We start from the raw sequence: 14,669 nt of genomic DNA on the forward strand, positions 1-14,669 counted from the left end.
AATCTGTAATGTAATTATATAATTAGATCATTAAACCCCTGAGAGTGAGACATCCCAGACATCCCATAAATACTCAAACAGATTAAACAGAGTGTTTGCTCAGTCTATTAGCAGGTGTGGAGAAAAAGAGTGTGAACCTCAGGTAACATCTTTGATCAGTCTGCCACCTAGCGAGGCTTTTGAAAGAGGCTTTGGGAGCTCTGGGATGTCTCGTTCAGTTTAAGCCTTTGGAAAACAGATTTCAAACTGAGCCTTCGATGCTGCTTTTGAAGATAAAAGCCTCCTATGACCCTTTGATAATTTGCCTTGGACCTACAGTCGCGGGTTGATTCACTGCCTTTGAATATCATTACAAATACACACAGACACACAGACACTGAGAAGATTTTCAATTAATTGCCTTGATTGCAGCGGAAGCCGAAGGCGAAACGTTTAATTCGGCGGGTGGGTATCTGAAAAAGGTGCTGTGACAGGGGGTGCGAAGGGTTCAGCGATCCAGAATTGACTTGGGACCAAGGCTCCTCTGCAAATCTAGTGCGAATGCAGTGTCCGGAAGCACAGGTGACAAAAATAAACACACTCGCACACACAGTCTGCAAGTTTAGCACTTGATGTAGAAGGAGGGGATTTTCTGAAGGAGCCGGGGAACAATCTGCTTGTTAAAAGATTCCCCACGGCACTTTACAGCTGACACTTGGTATGCCAAATGTAATGCCTTGATGATGTTGCTTTAAGTGAGCGAGGACATGGGGGGGGCAAAAAATAAAAGTGGTGACAAGGTTGCAGCCAATTAAACGTGTTTGTGTGCAAATGCCAATGCCTGTCTTCTTCAGGGAGGAAAGTGGGTCAGTACTCATCCGCACCTCCGTCGAAATAAAGCAGCCCCACCAAAATCCTTCAGCTTTCACAAATAAGGCCTCAGGGAAAGAGCACAGCTCTATAACATGACTAGTTAAAAAATGAAGGCTGATTCCTAAGCAGGTCCATCATGATTCCAGGGAGAGGGAAGACGCAGCGTAGTCTTTAGAACTGGGATCATCAGGGGCGAACGAGCCCGTCACGTCTCCACTTCTACATGCCTCCTAATGTTGAGGCTCAGACCGGCACTGAGGGGCGATGTCTGACGTCTGGTGCTGCTCGAGCGTCTTCAGGTACCCCGGACGGAGTCTCGCCGAAGCTCTGCCTGTCTGAACTTCAGAGGCTCCTGATCAGAGGGCAGAGGAAGACGGGCGAGTGAGTTGGGGGGGAGATGGAGCAAATGCCAGCCGAGGTGCCCTGTTCCAGGATCCCAATTATATAATGGGCCACTCATCCGGGACAAAACGAGGGTCTGTTTCGTTTCATCTTTTCTGCTGCCTTCTCTCTCACTTCCCTCTAGCTTGCACTCACATGCCAGAGTATAGATGTGAGCCTCATATTGATCAGACTGAATGGGGTAGGGATCTATGGGCTGCAGCCATAAAAATGGGTCTAACAACTAAACCTTCTAAATTATTCACATGAATTCCTGTTTTCAATGCCTACTGCACAAAGTCTTGCAGTCTTCTGAACTCCTGTGGCTGACAATACTGCAGCATTCTGACTCCACATTACTATGCACTACACATATACTAATCAGCCACAATATCAAAATCATGTACATGTGAATTGAATAACACGTCTTATTATTGACACATTTCTGCACTGTGAAAACAAAATAACTATACTTTACTTTACTTTACTTTATTTTTCCGACTCTTTTATCCAAAGTGACTTACAGGAGGAATATAATTGTTCAAAAGGTGAAATGATTGCACTGCATTTTTGAATGAGCACAACATTCTGAGTAAATAGTTCAATCTATCGGCCTAACAAATAATTTCTCTATACGCTCTAAAAACATTTTTTAAAAAATCATGAATTTATATTGTGATAGTCTATCATGAAAGAGTATGCTGACAGTTCACTTAGAATTAGGGTGGTAGTAGCCTAGCGGGTAACACACTCGCCTATGACCCAGAAGACCCGGGTTTGAATCCCACTTACTACCATTGTGTCCCGGAGCAAGACACTAAACCCTGAGTGTCTCCAGGGGGGACTGTCCCTGTAACTACTGATTGTAAGTCGCTCTGGATAGGGCGTCTGGTAAATTCTGTAAATGTAATTTCAAGACCACACATTATGCTACAATATATATGTCAACTAAGCTAATTAATCATACATTTTGCAACAAATTTATCATGCTTAATCAGGATTCATTCTTAAGACTTCAGTTTGCTACAATGCATTTTTTTATATTTTTAAAAGTGTGGGGGAAAAGGCTCAAATGGGGAGTGACAAGGAGATGATGACCCCACAAACACTGGCAGTAAATAAAAATATTAAAATAGTAAATATTTGAATCTGGTCACATTTATGTCAGTATTTTAAAAAACCTTAAATATGTATATATTAGAGTTGTCAAAGGAATTGCGACGGAAACACTTCACAGTGCAATGCGAGAAGTACACTGCACAATTCAGACTTGGAACACCTGTTAGCAGCAATGACATCAATACACTGGAGGAATATTTAATCCTCTCCTCCGTGCCACACGAGCTGAAGGCCAACAGCTTTGAAGTGCTACTCTTTTAAATGTCTTGCTGAGTGAGCCTCAAAATCTGAACAGGTCTTGACTTTGAAGCAGAAAAATCTAGTTATTTTCTTCAAGTGGATTGTCCTTTAGGATTTCGAATTCAGTGACATTGTCAAGTCTGTTCCTGATGTATCACTCAGGTCAGCTAACAACCTGCTATTTAACTCACTTAACTCCGAGGGAGGAGTCATTCCAATGTAAATCAACATTAAATAGAACATAATACAAGCATGGCAAGGAGTACGAAAAATGAAAAATCTTTGGGCATGAAAAATCTTTTTTTTGGTCTAAACTGAGGAACTTCCGTATAATGAAAGGTTTTAAATCACAATTTATTAAAACACAGATTATTTGAAAATTGTTAAAATAATACACTGTAATGATTGAAGTAATGAGTGAAGTGATTGTCACTGTGAAACACTGCAGCACAGCACACGATGACACAATGAAATGTGTCCTCTGCTTTTAACCATCACCCTTAGTGAGCAGTGGGCAGCCATGACAGGTGCCCGGGGAGCAGTGTGTGGGGACGGTGCTTTGCTCAGTGGTTCTGATTACGTCTGTTTCCTTACCCACTAGGCCCTAATGCAGTAGTAGTACATTTATATTGTTTTTTGCAGGAAGCACAGGATGAAACACTACTTTCCTTATAGTCTGTATTGGGGGTGTCAAACTTTTTCCAATGAGGGCCACATATAGAAAAATATATGAAAGGCTGGGCCACCCACTAAACGTGAAGGGTTTGTTATGTCCCAGTGTTGTCGAGCTGTATGCTTCCACCTGTGTTTGTGTGTCTCTTTTAGGCTGCCATGGTGGGAGGAGATCCACGCCATCCACCTACTGCTGAGCATTTGTGTGTCTCACAACCCCTTTCCCAAACCCATCCTGGTCCTGTTCCTACTAGGTAATTCTGCTAAATAAATATTTTAATTATCATCCATTTCTAATTTTCTAATTTTACATTAATCTCATTTGCCACAACATAATAGCATGTTTAATAATCAGGTAATGTTACTCACCCCCCTTCTTGAGGTGTTTTGTGATTTAATATTCATCACGTCATGGACTTCCTATATGCCTGATCACTGCCTGATTTATGCCATTTAATTGTAAAAAAGACATATTAAGTGGTGAACTGCGGCTGCTTTGCTGTTCTGTACATTCAGCCCCACTCCCAGTTTGCGCACGCTGATGCTTCCATAGCACCCCTAAATAGCGCCACCCTATGTTGAAACTAAGAAATGCAATACTATTGAGAACAAATTATATGTGTGAGCCATATTTCATTATATTTTTGGAATTAGCTGCAGGCCAATTAAAAATGAATCACAGGCCGCAGTTGGCATGCGGGCCATAATTTGGAAACCCCTTGTCTTGGACCTATATATGAAGCATTATGTAGATGTATAGAGGTTTTGGTGTAGATACAGTAAAATGGTGCTGTGGACATTTTATTCTCTGGATCAGCAAACTCACGCACTTGCGATTGTTGCTTGCATTTCACAAATCAACTTGCGAAAAGCAAAGTGCGAAAGCAACGCCTGTGTCCAGGCCTAAAACCCCCATTCTAAAATGTCCGCCAGCTCCGACCCTGCAAATAATTTCTAAATGGAGCACTGCCTGGAGAGGTTACAAAGTGTGACTAATTGGTAATACGCTTCTTCCCGTGAAGGTCTAACTGCTGATGTGTCACAGTGTGAAACTGTTTGTAAAATTTATTTTTAAAAAAAGTCACGCCAGCCCATAGCAGCGTCCTCGTTCGCACTTAATCTGACCAAAAATAAATCCCTGTCCTTTTGTTGTTCCGCGCGGCTCAATCCCCTCGGAGGATGCGAGCGGAATTGTTTGCTAAGCCGTGGCATTCCCCTCGCAAATGACAGCTCCACAGATCCACCTTGAATGGAGCTGCACAAGAGGAGAAGAGGAGGGAAAAAGTTGAAGAAAACTCAAGCGGCGTGCCCATTAAATATTCAGGGAGCTTTGAGGCTAAAACAACAAGCAAAGAAACATGGTGAGGGTGCAGTTTTCCCAAACAGAACAGAACAAAGAGGAAAAGCAAAAGTACGGCTAATGTGGGTGACGGCACACTCGCCAGGAGCTTAGCGTCTCTGATGTTGTGGAACATGGGTACTGCAAATGATCCACAACGCAGCCTCTTAATATTCAAGTCACAAGCCGAACTCAGATGGGAACGCAGAGAGTGTGCGTGTATCTGTATGAAAATCTAATGACAGCTTAAACGAGTCTGCCTCTCCCGGCAGAAACATTCATGTAAAAAATGATAAATTATGTTTAATAAACAAAAGCATATGGTTAACCCGCAACAAAACAAGTGCCATGATGGATAAAGACCTCTCACTCTAATGTGTTAGCACAGTGTTAACTCCAAATAAAAAAGCAACACAGCCCGAATTTTTTTACAGCGCCGTTGGGTTCTGTTGCCGTAATTTCATTAACGTCTGACAGCACTATTTGCCGCCCACATAGCCGACATTCAAATGAAGAACACAATGCTCTGGGTGTCGTTCTGTAGCAGCAGATATTAGTCCATTTATGTTCTCATGGAAAAAATTGGGAACATGCAGTGAGGGTGTTCACAATGCTCAGTGGAGGCCTAGCAGTAATCAGAAGGTTCGAATCCCGAGCTGCCGAGGTGCCACTGAGCAAAGCACCGTCCCCACGCACTGCTCCCCGGGCGCCTGTCATGGCTTCCAACTGCTCACTAAGGGTGATGGTTAAAAGCAGAGGACACATTTTGTTGTGTAACTGTGTGCTGTGCTGCAGTGTATCACAATCACTTCACATTCACTTTTCACTTTCAATGAGATGCTTTTGCACAGAGGCCATGCTCGGCCTATTCGAAACAGTGGTAAAATAAATCAACAAACACTTCAATTTCATCTCATGACAAGCTGCAGTCTGCAAGAATGTAGAGGGGCGAGAATTGTAACTGTAAAAATGTTGACTGCTCGGTAAAATCCAGGGTTTTCTTAGATGGAATCTGATGAAGTTGTATGTATGCAGCATATCATTCAGTATGGAGTGTTAAATTCAAATTCTATTTGTCACGTACACAGTCATATATGGTATGATATGCACTAAAATGCTATTGACCTCAATATTACAAATATTGCAAATATAAACAAATATTACAAATGTATGTTTTTAAACATAAATTATATGTAACAATAATAAATTATTAGTAGACTATTAGGTAACACACTTGCCTATGAACCAGAAAACCACAAAGTCAGAGTTGCTCCAGGGGGGACTGTCCCTGTGGGTTAGTGGATCTGGTAAATACCACAATTGATAAATGAAATAAAAACGTATGTGGTGGAGGAGTGATAATGCTCAGCATGGCTCTGTGATTTATTGTCAGTGTGTCATATTAATTTAAAACAAGCACCCAACAGATCACTTATATTCATATTCTCTTGCATCACTGTCCCTAAGTAGCAATGAAAGCGAGCGATGCAACCCCAAGCATCTCTTTCCTTACAAGGATCCAAACAGATAGAGGTTGAAAGACACAAAGTATTAAATAAAAAAATTCACCCCTCTCAAGTGGCGCACAAATTAGTCTTTCTCTGTTCGTAGATCCATAAATCTATATTTCACTATTTAAGAATGAGGTTCATTTAGGCTCATCATAAAGTTCTTTTTTTTTCCAAGTTCATGTTAGCATGAAGAGTTTCTCATCTCTAATGATACCCATCAGTGCTGACTCACTCTGAGGTCCTCCTGCCCATCACTCCATGACCTTATGTCAGCAGGTCTGCTCAGTCTCCAGTTAGAGCCTCTTTTCCTATCTGTTAAACCGTTGGGTTAGTTGATTTTCTTGTCAGCATGGAGCATCGCACCCATGAGCCTGTCTGGAAACAGTTTGAGCCGTTGTGTCTTCACTGGATTATTGATCGGAGTGAAGAGGTGAGACAGGACCCTATTCGCCCTGTACCACCACTTAGTTCTGTAGAAGTTAAGACATAGAGAAATGAGGAGCACTCAAGGATAAAACAGACTCAAATTCTGCTTCATTGTGAAATTATACTCCTAAATTAGGAGTATATTGACTCCAGTAAATTCGACTCCAGTAAATCCGATCATTTCCAGTAAATCTGATCAATAAGACAATTTAGATAAGCTGAGGCAGGATCAGAAAACAGCATGCCCCTTTTGTTGAGAAACATCTGCATTAATCACTTAGCATCAACAATGATGTAATTATTCTGTACTGTATTTTTATTTTTTTTTAGTATGTGACCTTGGAATGAATGCTCCAATGTCTGACAGCTTCGTTTGAACATCATGGTGCCTAATGATTATTTCAAGCAGATCTCAGACAGGGTTCCTGGAAAACCGAATATAAGGCAGGGAGAAAGTGTAAGAGTCTCCATTGCTTGGAAAAGAGTAAAGTTTAACTTTAACAATGAGGAGAAACAGTGAATCTGAACCGACTGTTCTTCAAAACTGAGTGCCCAGGCAAGGAGAGCCATGGTAAAGAGGCTACCGTGAGGCCTTTAGCAACTCAGAAAGACATACAGTCCTCTGTTATGAGGGTGGCAGACAACAATAGCACAAACACATGTGACGTGAACAGATGGGTGACAAAAAGGAAGAGAAAAAAAGCTCATTTTCAAATCTGACGTGAGAGACAGAACAATTTGCAAGATGAATGCGTGGTCTGATGAGACCACTTTAACTTTTATGCTTGAGTACACAGCGCATCATACTGAAAACGCCATCCCTACTGTGAAGCGCAATGGTGTCAGCATCATGATTTAGGGATTCTTTTTTGTAGCAAGGAGAGAAGCTACGGAAAAATTGGTAAAAGATAAATCGCAAACATCAATTAAATTGACATTGACAGTAGAATGATTATTGTTCCCAGACACAGTTGCAGCATCTCATCAACTGCTGACCTTCTCAGATGCTCACACACACAGAGTTTAGGGCTACAGAGAATTCTGTGGCAAAACAAAGTTCCGCTTCAGTTCTGCAGGCTGGAAAAAATGGAGATGATGTTTTCCACAAGACTGCAAGTTATGCTCTAGGGCATTTCTGAAGCATAACAAGAAAATGGGTGACAGCAATAGAAGATGATTCTGTCAAATCGTAATTTGATGGGATCGCCAAAACTATACAAGATGAAGATTGTCAAGAACCACTGACACTGTCAATTACTGTCACTGCAACTGATGTTTTGGGCTTCAGACCCGAATTTCTGTTTTTGTGACAATGACCGTTGAGCTTGCTCTTCTGGTCCAATGGCATGAAGACTCTTGACAGTGGTCTTTGAAAATTTGATTTAAATTGTAAGTAAAGCAGTTGACTTACAACTCACAAAATACAGGCTTCAGGACAGACTACAAAGTCGGGAGATCTCTGTACAATTCACAGTACATAACCCTCTGACTTATACCACACGAGCAACTGGTGATGGAGTGGATCACACACTACACAGTCTTTCATCCCTGACGGGTCTGAACAGAACCCTCTGGAATTTAAAAATGGATGAAATACCACATGGACTGGAAAGTAACTGACTATGAGACCATAAATGGTTTGGCACACAGTGGCAGTATGGACTGTAATTTACATTTATGGCATTTTTCAGACGGCATTATCCAGAGCGACTTAAAATCAGTAGTTACAGGGACAGTCCCCCTTCATTAACTTAGGGTTAAGTGTCTTGATCAGGGACACAATGGTAGTAAGCGGTCCTTAACAAGTCCTTACCACCAAGCATCTTTGACCACATTCACCTTAACAGACTGAAAATCAGCAATCATCTGCTGATTTGCCTCTGATCTGGGATTTTGATCCGTGGCCATTTGTAACCTCAAAACCACTCTCAAAATCGTGAATAAAAAGGACCTGCTACAATATTAGACAGGTAGTTATAATGTTGTGGCAGACATCTGTAGAGGATGTGCAGTAAGCTGAGTGGACATCGTGGGCAGGTTAGCAGGGACCCTGTCAGCTACTCATCCACGGGACTCACATCAGACCGGTGGGCACAAGGCAAAGAGAAAAAAAGAAAATTGCTGATCCTATTTTTCTGCTGCAGTAAATCCGGTGGAACGTTGAGGCTGCAGTTCCGCTGTCAGGGGGACGTATCAAACTTTAAACAGAGCCTGTTAGAATGTAATAGCGAAGAGGTATATATTATTTTCTGTGAATGCACATAGGGGTGGCTTTTCTCATGCACACAAAAATATCCCCAGAGCAAAGAGCTCAGCTGCAGTAATGGGCAAAGAAAAAGGATAACTGAGATTTTTCCTCTTTAAAAAGCAAAAATGGCTCGCACCTGCACCTCCCAGCTGAGCCAGTGTGTGAGCAAAGCTGCAAACGATGCTCTCGGTGACGTCCACTTAAACCTGGATTTACTCTCTGCCTGCTGCACCGCCAACACTAAGCAGTCAGGAGGAAATAAAATTACACAAGCATATTCATCCCTTGAAGAAAAGGGAAAGAAGGATCCTGAAATCGTCAAGGGAACGCTAAGGTCGTTGGTGTTTTTGTTTTAGTACAGGGTGCTATAGCACCAACCCTGCCACTGGGGACTAGGGGTGTTGAAATGAATCTCATAATCCATGCATGGCGATGCAGACGTGGACAATTCTGCATCAATGCAGTGCAGAACATCATCGATTTTATCATAACAACATTGCTTTGTGATTTTCTGGCGGTGGCATAAACATTCTAGTTAGTAGTGCTGGTAGTGACTGTGAAGTGAAAGTCATTGTGATACACTGCAGTACATCACACGGTGCACTCTGCTTTTAACCATCACCCTTGGTGAGCAGTGGGCAGCCATGACAGGACCGGGATTCGAACCACCAACCTTCTGATCATGGGGCCGCTACCACTGTGGCTACCTTACGTTCATTTATAGATTTTTGAAACTTCCCTGACGGCGGACTCTTTTTCTCTTGTCAGGGACGTTTCAAAAATCCACAAATACATGTAAGGGTATTCACAAATATATACGGTGGTTTGTAAATGCAGGTTTGTGAATAAATGTAACTGCACTGAGATTTGGGCATCACGTAAAAAAAATGTGTGTCAAGAAATGCATTTGTGAATGGTGTTACATTTATATTTAAGTCATAAATTGTATTAAATTGTATTAAGTCATAAATTGTAAATTGTAATGTAAATTACATTCGTTGCTTAATCGAGAAATATATTTGTGAATGGTGTGATATTTATTTGTGAATTTGAAACTGAACTATCTCTATAATTTCGAGGTCGTGGGAGGGAGAAGGAAAAACAGGGCGACACTTCAACACATTGCATGCAAATGCACGTTTCACAGCACCCTCAAAGATAGGGCAACGCAGCCTCGTCTCGCGCTCTTGGAAAACACACATTTAGCGAAGAGGCTTTCTCTCCACCGAAAGCCACATGCGGAATATTAACCAGTCATGTCACACTCGGCAGACACTGACACACTCCCGCTCAGCAAATACCGCGGGGAGGCTAATGAGTCCGTGGAGCCAGTCAAACAAAGAGCATTATTTATACTCCTCCTTCAGATGAAACTTCTCCGCGCTGGCAATGTAGAGGGTAGGTTGGAAGAAAGCAGACGGAAAAAAACGAACGATGCTCCCATCGGAGACGGTTGGAGGTTTTCGTCACTTGTTTGTCACAGCTGGGAAAGTGGACTACAAGAGGGGGGAGGCTTTAGAGATGTGACTGGCTGTCACCTTCTTCTGAAGCTCTCGGCACTAAACCTGTGTGCGAATGGTCAGTTTACAGCAACGTGCGTAGAGGTTCGCCTCAAAGGACCATGCGGGGTGCACACGTTAGTAAGCAGAACTCCACCAAGTGCGTTTCCTGATGCAAGATGGTGAAACAAGTTCGGCAACGAGCCTGAAAATATGTCTCCTCTGGGCCAGAACGCGGTCGATCCGATAAAAAGACATGGCTGCGGAAGCGTCTTCTCTCGTACTCAGGGGTGGGGTGGAGTTAATCTGGTAATCTATGTTTAATATACCGTTGCGTGATGTTCAGTGTTTGTTCTAACCAGAAGAAAATTTATAACAAAAGTTACGCTCACATATTTGAAACTCTGCACAGGATCAGTGTTCAATATATACTGCTGCATGCTGTGTTGTGTGCCAGTGTGTTTGATCCCTGTGTGCAGTTGAGGAGTCCTATACAGGAGCCCACTTCCCCCACAGAATATAGTGCCTTTTCAAACTCACACACACACACACACACACACACCAGATGATTCCAGAACAGTCTGTGCTTAATTCATATCTAACAGCTGTGAAAACACAGTATCATGCCATATAAGGAAAGAGAGGAACGAGGTAAGCGGAGGCACGCGAGTCCCTTTTGAGAGAAAGGGCCATTAAAAGGGATGAATTCATAATCATTTGTGTGCCGGAGACACCGTGCAGCCGCCGCTGATACTCACTGGCTTGCATCAGTTGCCCCTGTCGGCCGAACACCTGGGAGAAGGTGGCGGGGCTGCAGGTGAGCGTGTCCTCCATGGCCGTCCCGCCGGAGCCCCACAGTGCGACAGAGCTGAAGGTCGGGTAGCGACGCCTCTGGGACGCAGAGAGGGAGCGTGCAGACGAGACCCAGAGTCCTGGCGACAAGTTCTCTGCTCCTGTAGACAGATGCCCCCGGGTGGCCGCTGCTGATGAAGACTCACTCACAAAAGGGAGACCAGGCTGATAATGAGGGGGTGTGCGAGCATGTCCACAGGCGTGCAGAGAGACAGTGCATGTGTGTGTAAGAAAAGGGAAGAAATGTCTTCAAAGCTCAGGAACGTGTGTCTGATGTGGCGCATGTGTGCGAGGAAGAAAATAGGAGAAGCGTGTGCTTGTGGGTGGAAAGGAGGGCTTCCCGCCGTTTCAGCAGCGATCTGCGATGCTGCGCCGGAGCCCCCTCTGCAGACTCCAGCACGATTGGTGGGTGAGGCTGATGCTGGTGGTTCAGGCAGGTATAACAGCTTCTTTCTCTCTCTCTCTCTCTCTCTTTCTCTCAGTTCCTGACAGAGAGCGAGGAGTCTCTGCGTCCCTCGGGCGCGGGGCGCAGTGTCGTTGAGTGTCGTTCTCTGGTCTGTTGAGAATGCCCTGTCTTCTCCACCCTCCGCTTCAGAGACACTCCTCCACGTTCCCCTCTCTCCTTGCCCTCATTCGCCGTGGTTGAGTGGCAACCTTGCTCTCTCTCTCTCTCTCTCCGTCTCTCTCCGCCTGGTTCTCACTGTGTGCAAAACCCCTGCCATCCATCTCTGAGCAGGAGCCGCTGCAGGGAAATCATTTTCTGCAACTCCAGCTTTTCCTCCATCTCACCGCCCCTCCCACCAGGCAAGGAGAGCTCTGGATGAGGTTGGTGAAAACACCAGTTCTAACATTCACCCCCCATTCATCGTAAAGCCTGCCTGAAGAGTAAGTCCCATCAACGCATACAGGGAGTGCAGAATTATTAGGCAAGTTGTATTTTTGAGGAATAATTTTATTATTGTACAACAACCATGTTCTCAATGAACCCAAAAAACTCATTAATATCAAAGCTGAATGTTTTTGGAAGTAGTTTTTAGTTTGTTTTTATTTTTAGCTATTTTAGGGGGATATCTGTGTGTGCAGGTGACTATTACTGTGCATAATTATTAGGCAACTTAACAAAAAACAAATATATACCCATTTCAATTATTTATTTTTACCAATGAAATATAACATCTCCACATTCACAAATATACATTTCTGGCATTCAAAAACAAAACAAAAACAAATCATCGAGTGTCTTTGCAAGGACACTCAAAAGCCTGCCATCCATGGATTCTGTCAGTGTTTTGATCTGTTCACCAGCAACATTGCGTGCAGCAGCAACCACAGCCTCCCAGACACTGTTCAGAGAGGTGTACTGTTTTCCCTCCTTGTAAATCTCACATTTGATGATAGACCACAGGTTCTCAATGGGGTTCAGATCAGGTGAACAAGGAGGCCATGTCATTAGTTTTTCTTCTTTTTACCCTTTCTTGCCAGCCATGCTGTGGAGTACTTGGATGCGTGTGATGGAGCATTGTCCTGCATGAAAATCATGTTTTTCTTGAAGGATGCAGACTTCTTCCTGTACCACTGCTTGAAGAAGGTGTCTTCCAGAAACTGGCAGTAGGACTGGAAGTTGAGCTTGACTCCATTCTCAACCCGAAAAGGCCCCACAAGCTCATCTTTGATGATACCAGCCCAAACCAGTACTCCACCTCCACCTTGCTGGTGTCTGAGTCGGACTGGAGCTCTCTGCCCTTTACCAATCCAGCCACGGGCCCATCCATCTGGCCCATCAAGACTCACTCTCATTTCATCAGTCTTGAGATATTTCTTGGCCCAGTCTTGACGTTTCAGCTTGTGTGTCTTGTTCAGTGGTGGTCATCTTTCAGCCTTTCTTACCTTGGCCATGTCTCTGAGTATTGCACACCTTGTGCTTTTGGGCACTCCAGTGATGTTGCAGCTCTGAAATATGGCCAAACTGGTGGCAAGTGGCATCTTGGCAGCTGCACGCTTGACTTTTCTCAGTTCATGGGCAGTTATTTTGCGCCTTGGTTTTTCCACACGCTTCTTGCGACCCTGTTGACTATTTTGAATGAAACGCTTGATTGTTCGATGATCACGATTCAGAAGCTTTGCAATTTTAAGAGTGCTGCATCCCTCTGCAAGATATCTCACTATTTTTGACTTTTCTGAGCCTGTCAAGTCCTTCTTTGGACCCATTTTGCCAAAGGAAAGGAAGTTGCCTAATAATTATGCACACCTGATATAGGGTGTTGATGTCATTAGACCACACCCCTTCTCATTACAGAGATGCACATCACCTAATATGCTTAATTGGTAGTAGGTTTTCAAGCCTATACAGCTTGGAGTAAGACAACATGCATGAAGAGGATGATGTGGACAAAATACTCATTTGCCTAATAATTCTGCACTCCTTGTATGAATTTATCGGTTTAGAACTGATTTTACGTAGGGGAATAAAGCCATCTTGCAGTTGGTTGCTGTATGACCTGGCATGGGAACTCACAAACCCAATAAAATGTTGATGACACAGATGCACAAAACAATTTCCATGCAAACTAGACTCCTCTACGTTTGACCCCAGGCAGGATGTACTAACTCTGTTTCCTACTTTAACAGCTTTACTTTCCTCATTAGCAGAACTTTTTCCAGGCACTTTGCTTGTCACTGTCATCCTGCCCGCTCTTTTTCTGCCTTGTACCTCTCACCTGCAAGGCCCCCGGGGGAGATAGAACTGCGGAGTACACTACCTCCTTACCGATTCCACGAAAGAAGGCTGTGGTGGTGGTGGAGCTGACAGCTCTTTTGAGTAACAATCTCATCAGTGGAATTATCCAGAATCTGTTAAATTCTGGGTAAAATCTAGACTCCATACCAACAATACTAAATTATTAGGCATAGCTAAATTATTTAGCTATTGCTTTGGTCTGTACATTTGTACAATTTACATAAAAGACATCTTGGAAGGGGTCATGTACATAATTAGACAGAAGTGGTGTTCAGGAGTTGCCCTGGTCTTCCTGAACCCTTCATTTACATGATATTAAAGAATATTATGTGATATTAGTCACTTTACTTATCACCTGACATTAAAAATACACGTAAAGAGTCAAACTGAAACCATACTCACCCAAATAATGCAGATGGTAACTATAGTAACTGAAGAACATGTACATATAGATAATTTACCGGTAATACACATATAATCTCACAAAACTATCTTAACAATTTTGAACACTTTTTATTCAATTATCCCCAAATTGATTAACCAATAATTGTCCCATACAACTATGTTCCCTCCACAGGCTGCATCAGGTTCAAAATACTGATGATTGCCTACAGAGCCAAGCACCCTCCTACCTCAGATCTCTCATCACTACTCCCTTTGTACCTTGATCTTTCCGATCCTCCAGCACTGCTCAACTGGTGCCACCATCACTCAAGGAACCTGGAAACCATTCATCTAAACTGGCTCCTAGGTGGTGGAATGAACTTCCATTGGATGTTTAAACAGATGAGTC

At 43.2% G+C, this 14,669-nt stretch overlaps 1 protein-coding gene across 5 annotated transcripts in view; it reads right to left on the bottom strand.

Annotated features, from left to right (window-relative positions):
• The window catches only part of kaznb (kazrin, periplakin interacting protein b), a 107,407-nt gene extending 95,563 nt beyond the window's left edge, over positions 1-11,844 (bottom strand). For 2 of the 5 annotated variants that reach the window (XR_003751409.1, XM_028998145.1), the window contains exon 1: positions 11,046-11,841. Coding sequence is in view for 3 of the 5 variants with exons in the window: in XM_028998145.1 (XP_028853978.1) it covers positions 11,046-11,121 (76 nt within the window). In the remaining 2 variants the exon portion in view is untranslated. Of the gene's footprint in view, positions 1-11,045 lie in introns of all 5 variants that reach the window. The other 3 variants (XR_003751410.1, XM_028998143.1, XM_028998144.1) reach the window with 2 other exon arrangements.
• Between the last annotated feature and the right edge of the window lie 2,825 nt (positions 11,845-14,669).

Source organism: Denticeps clupeoides, chromosome 12 (genome assembly GCF_900700375.1).
Source record: "Denticeps clupeoides chromosome 12, fDenClu1.1, whole genome shotgun sequence".
NCBI lineage: Eukaryota > Metazoa > Chordata > Actinopteri > Clupeiformes > Denticipitidae > Denticeps > Denticeps clupeoides.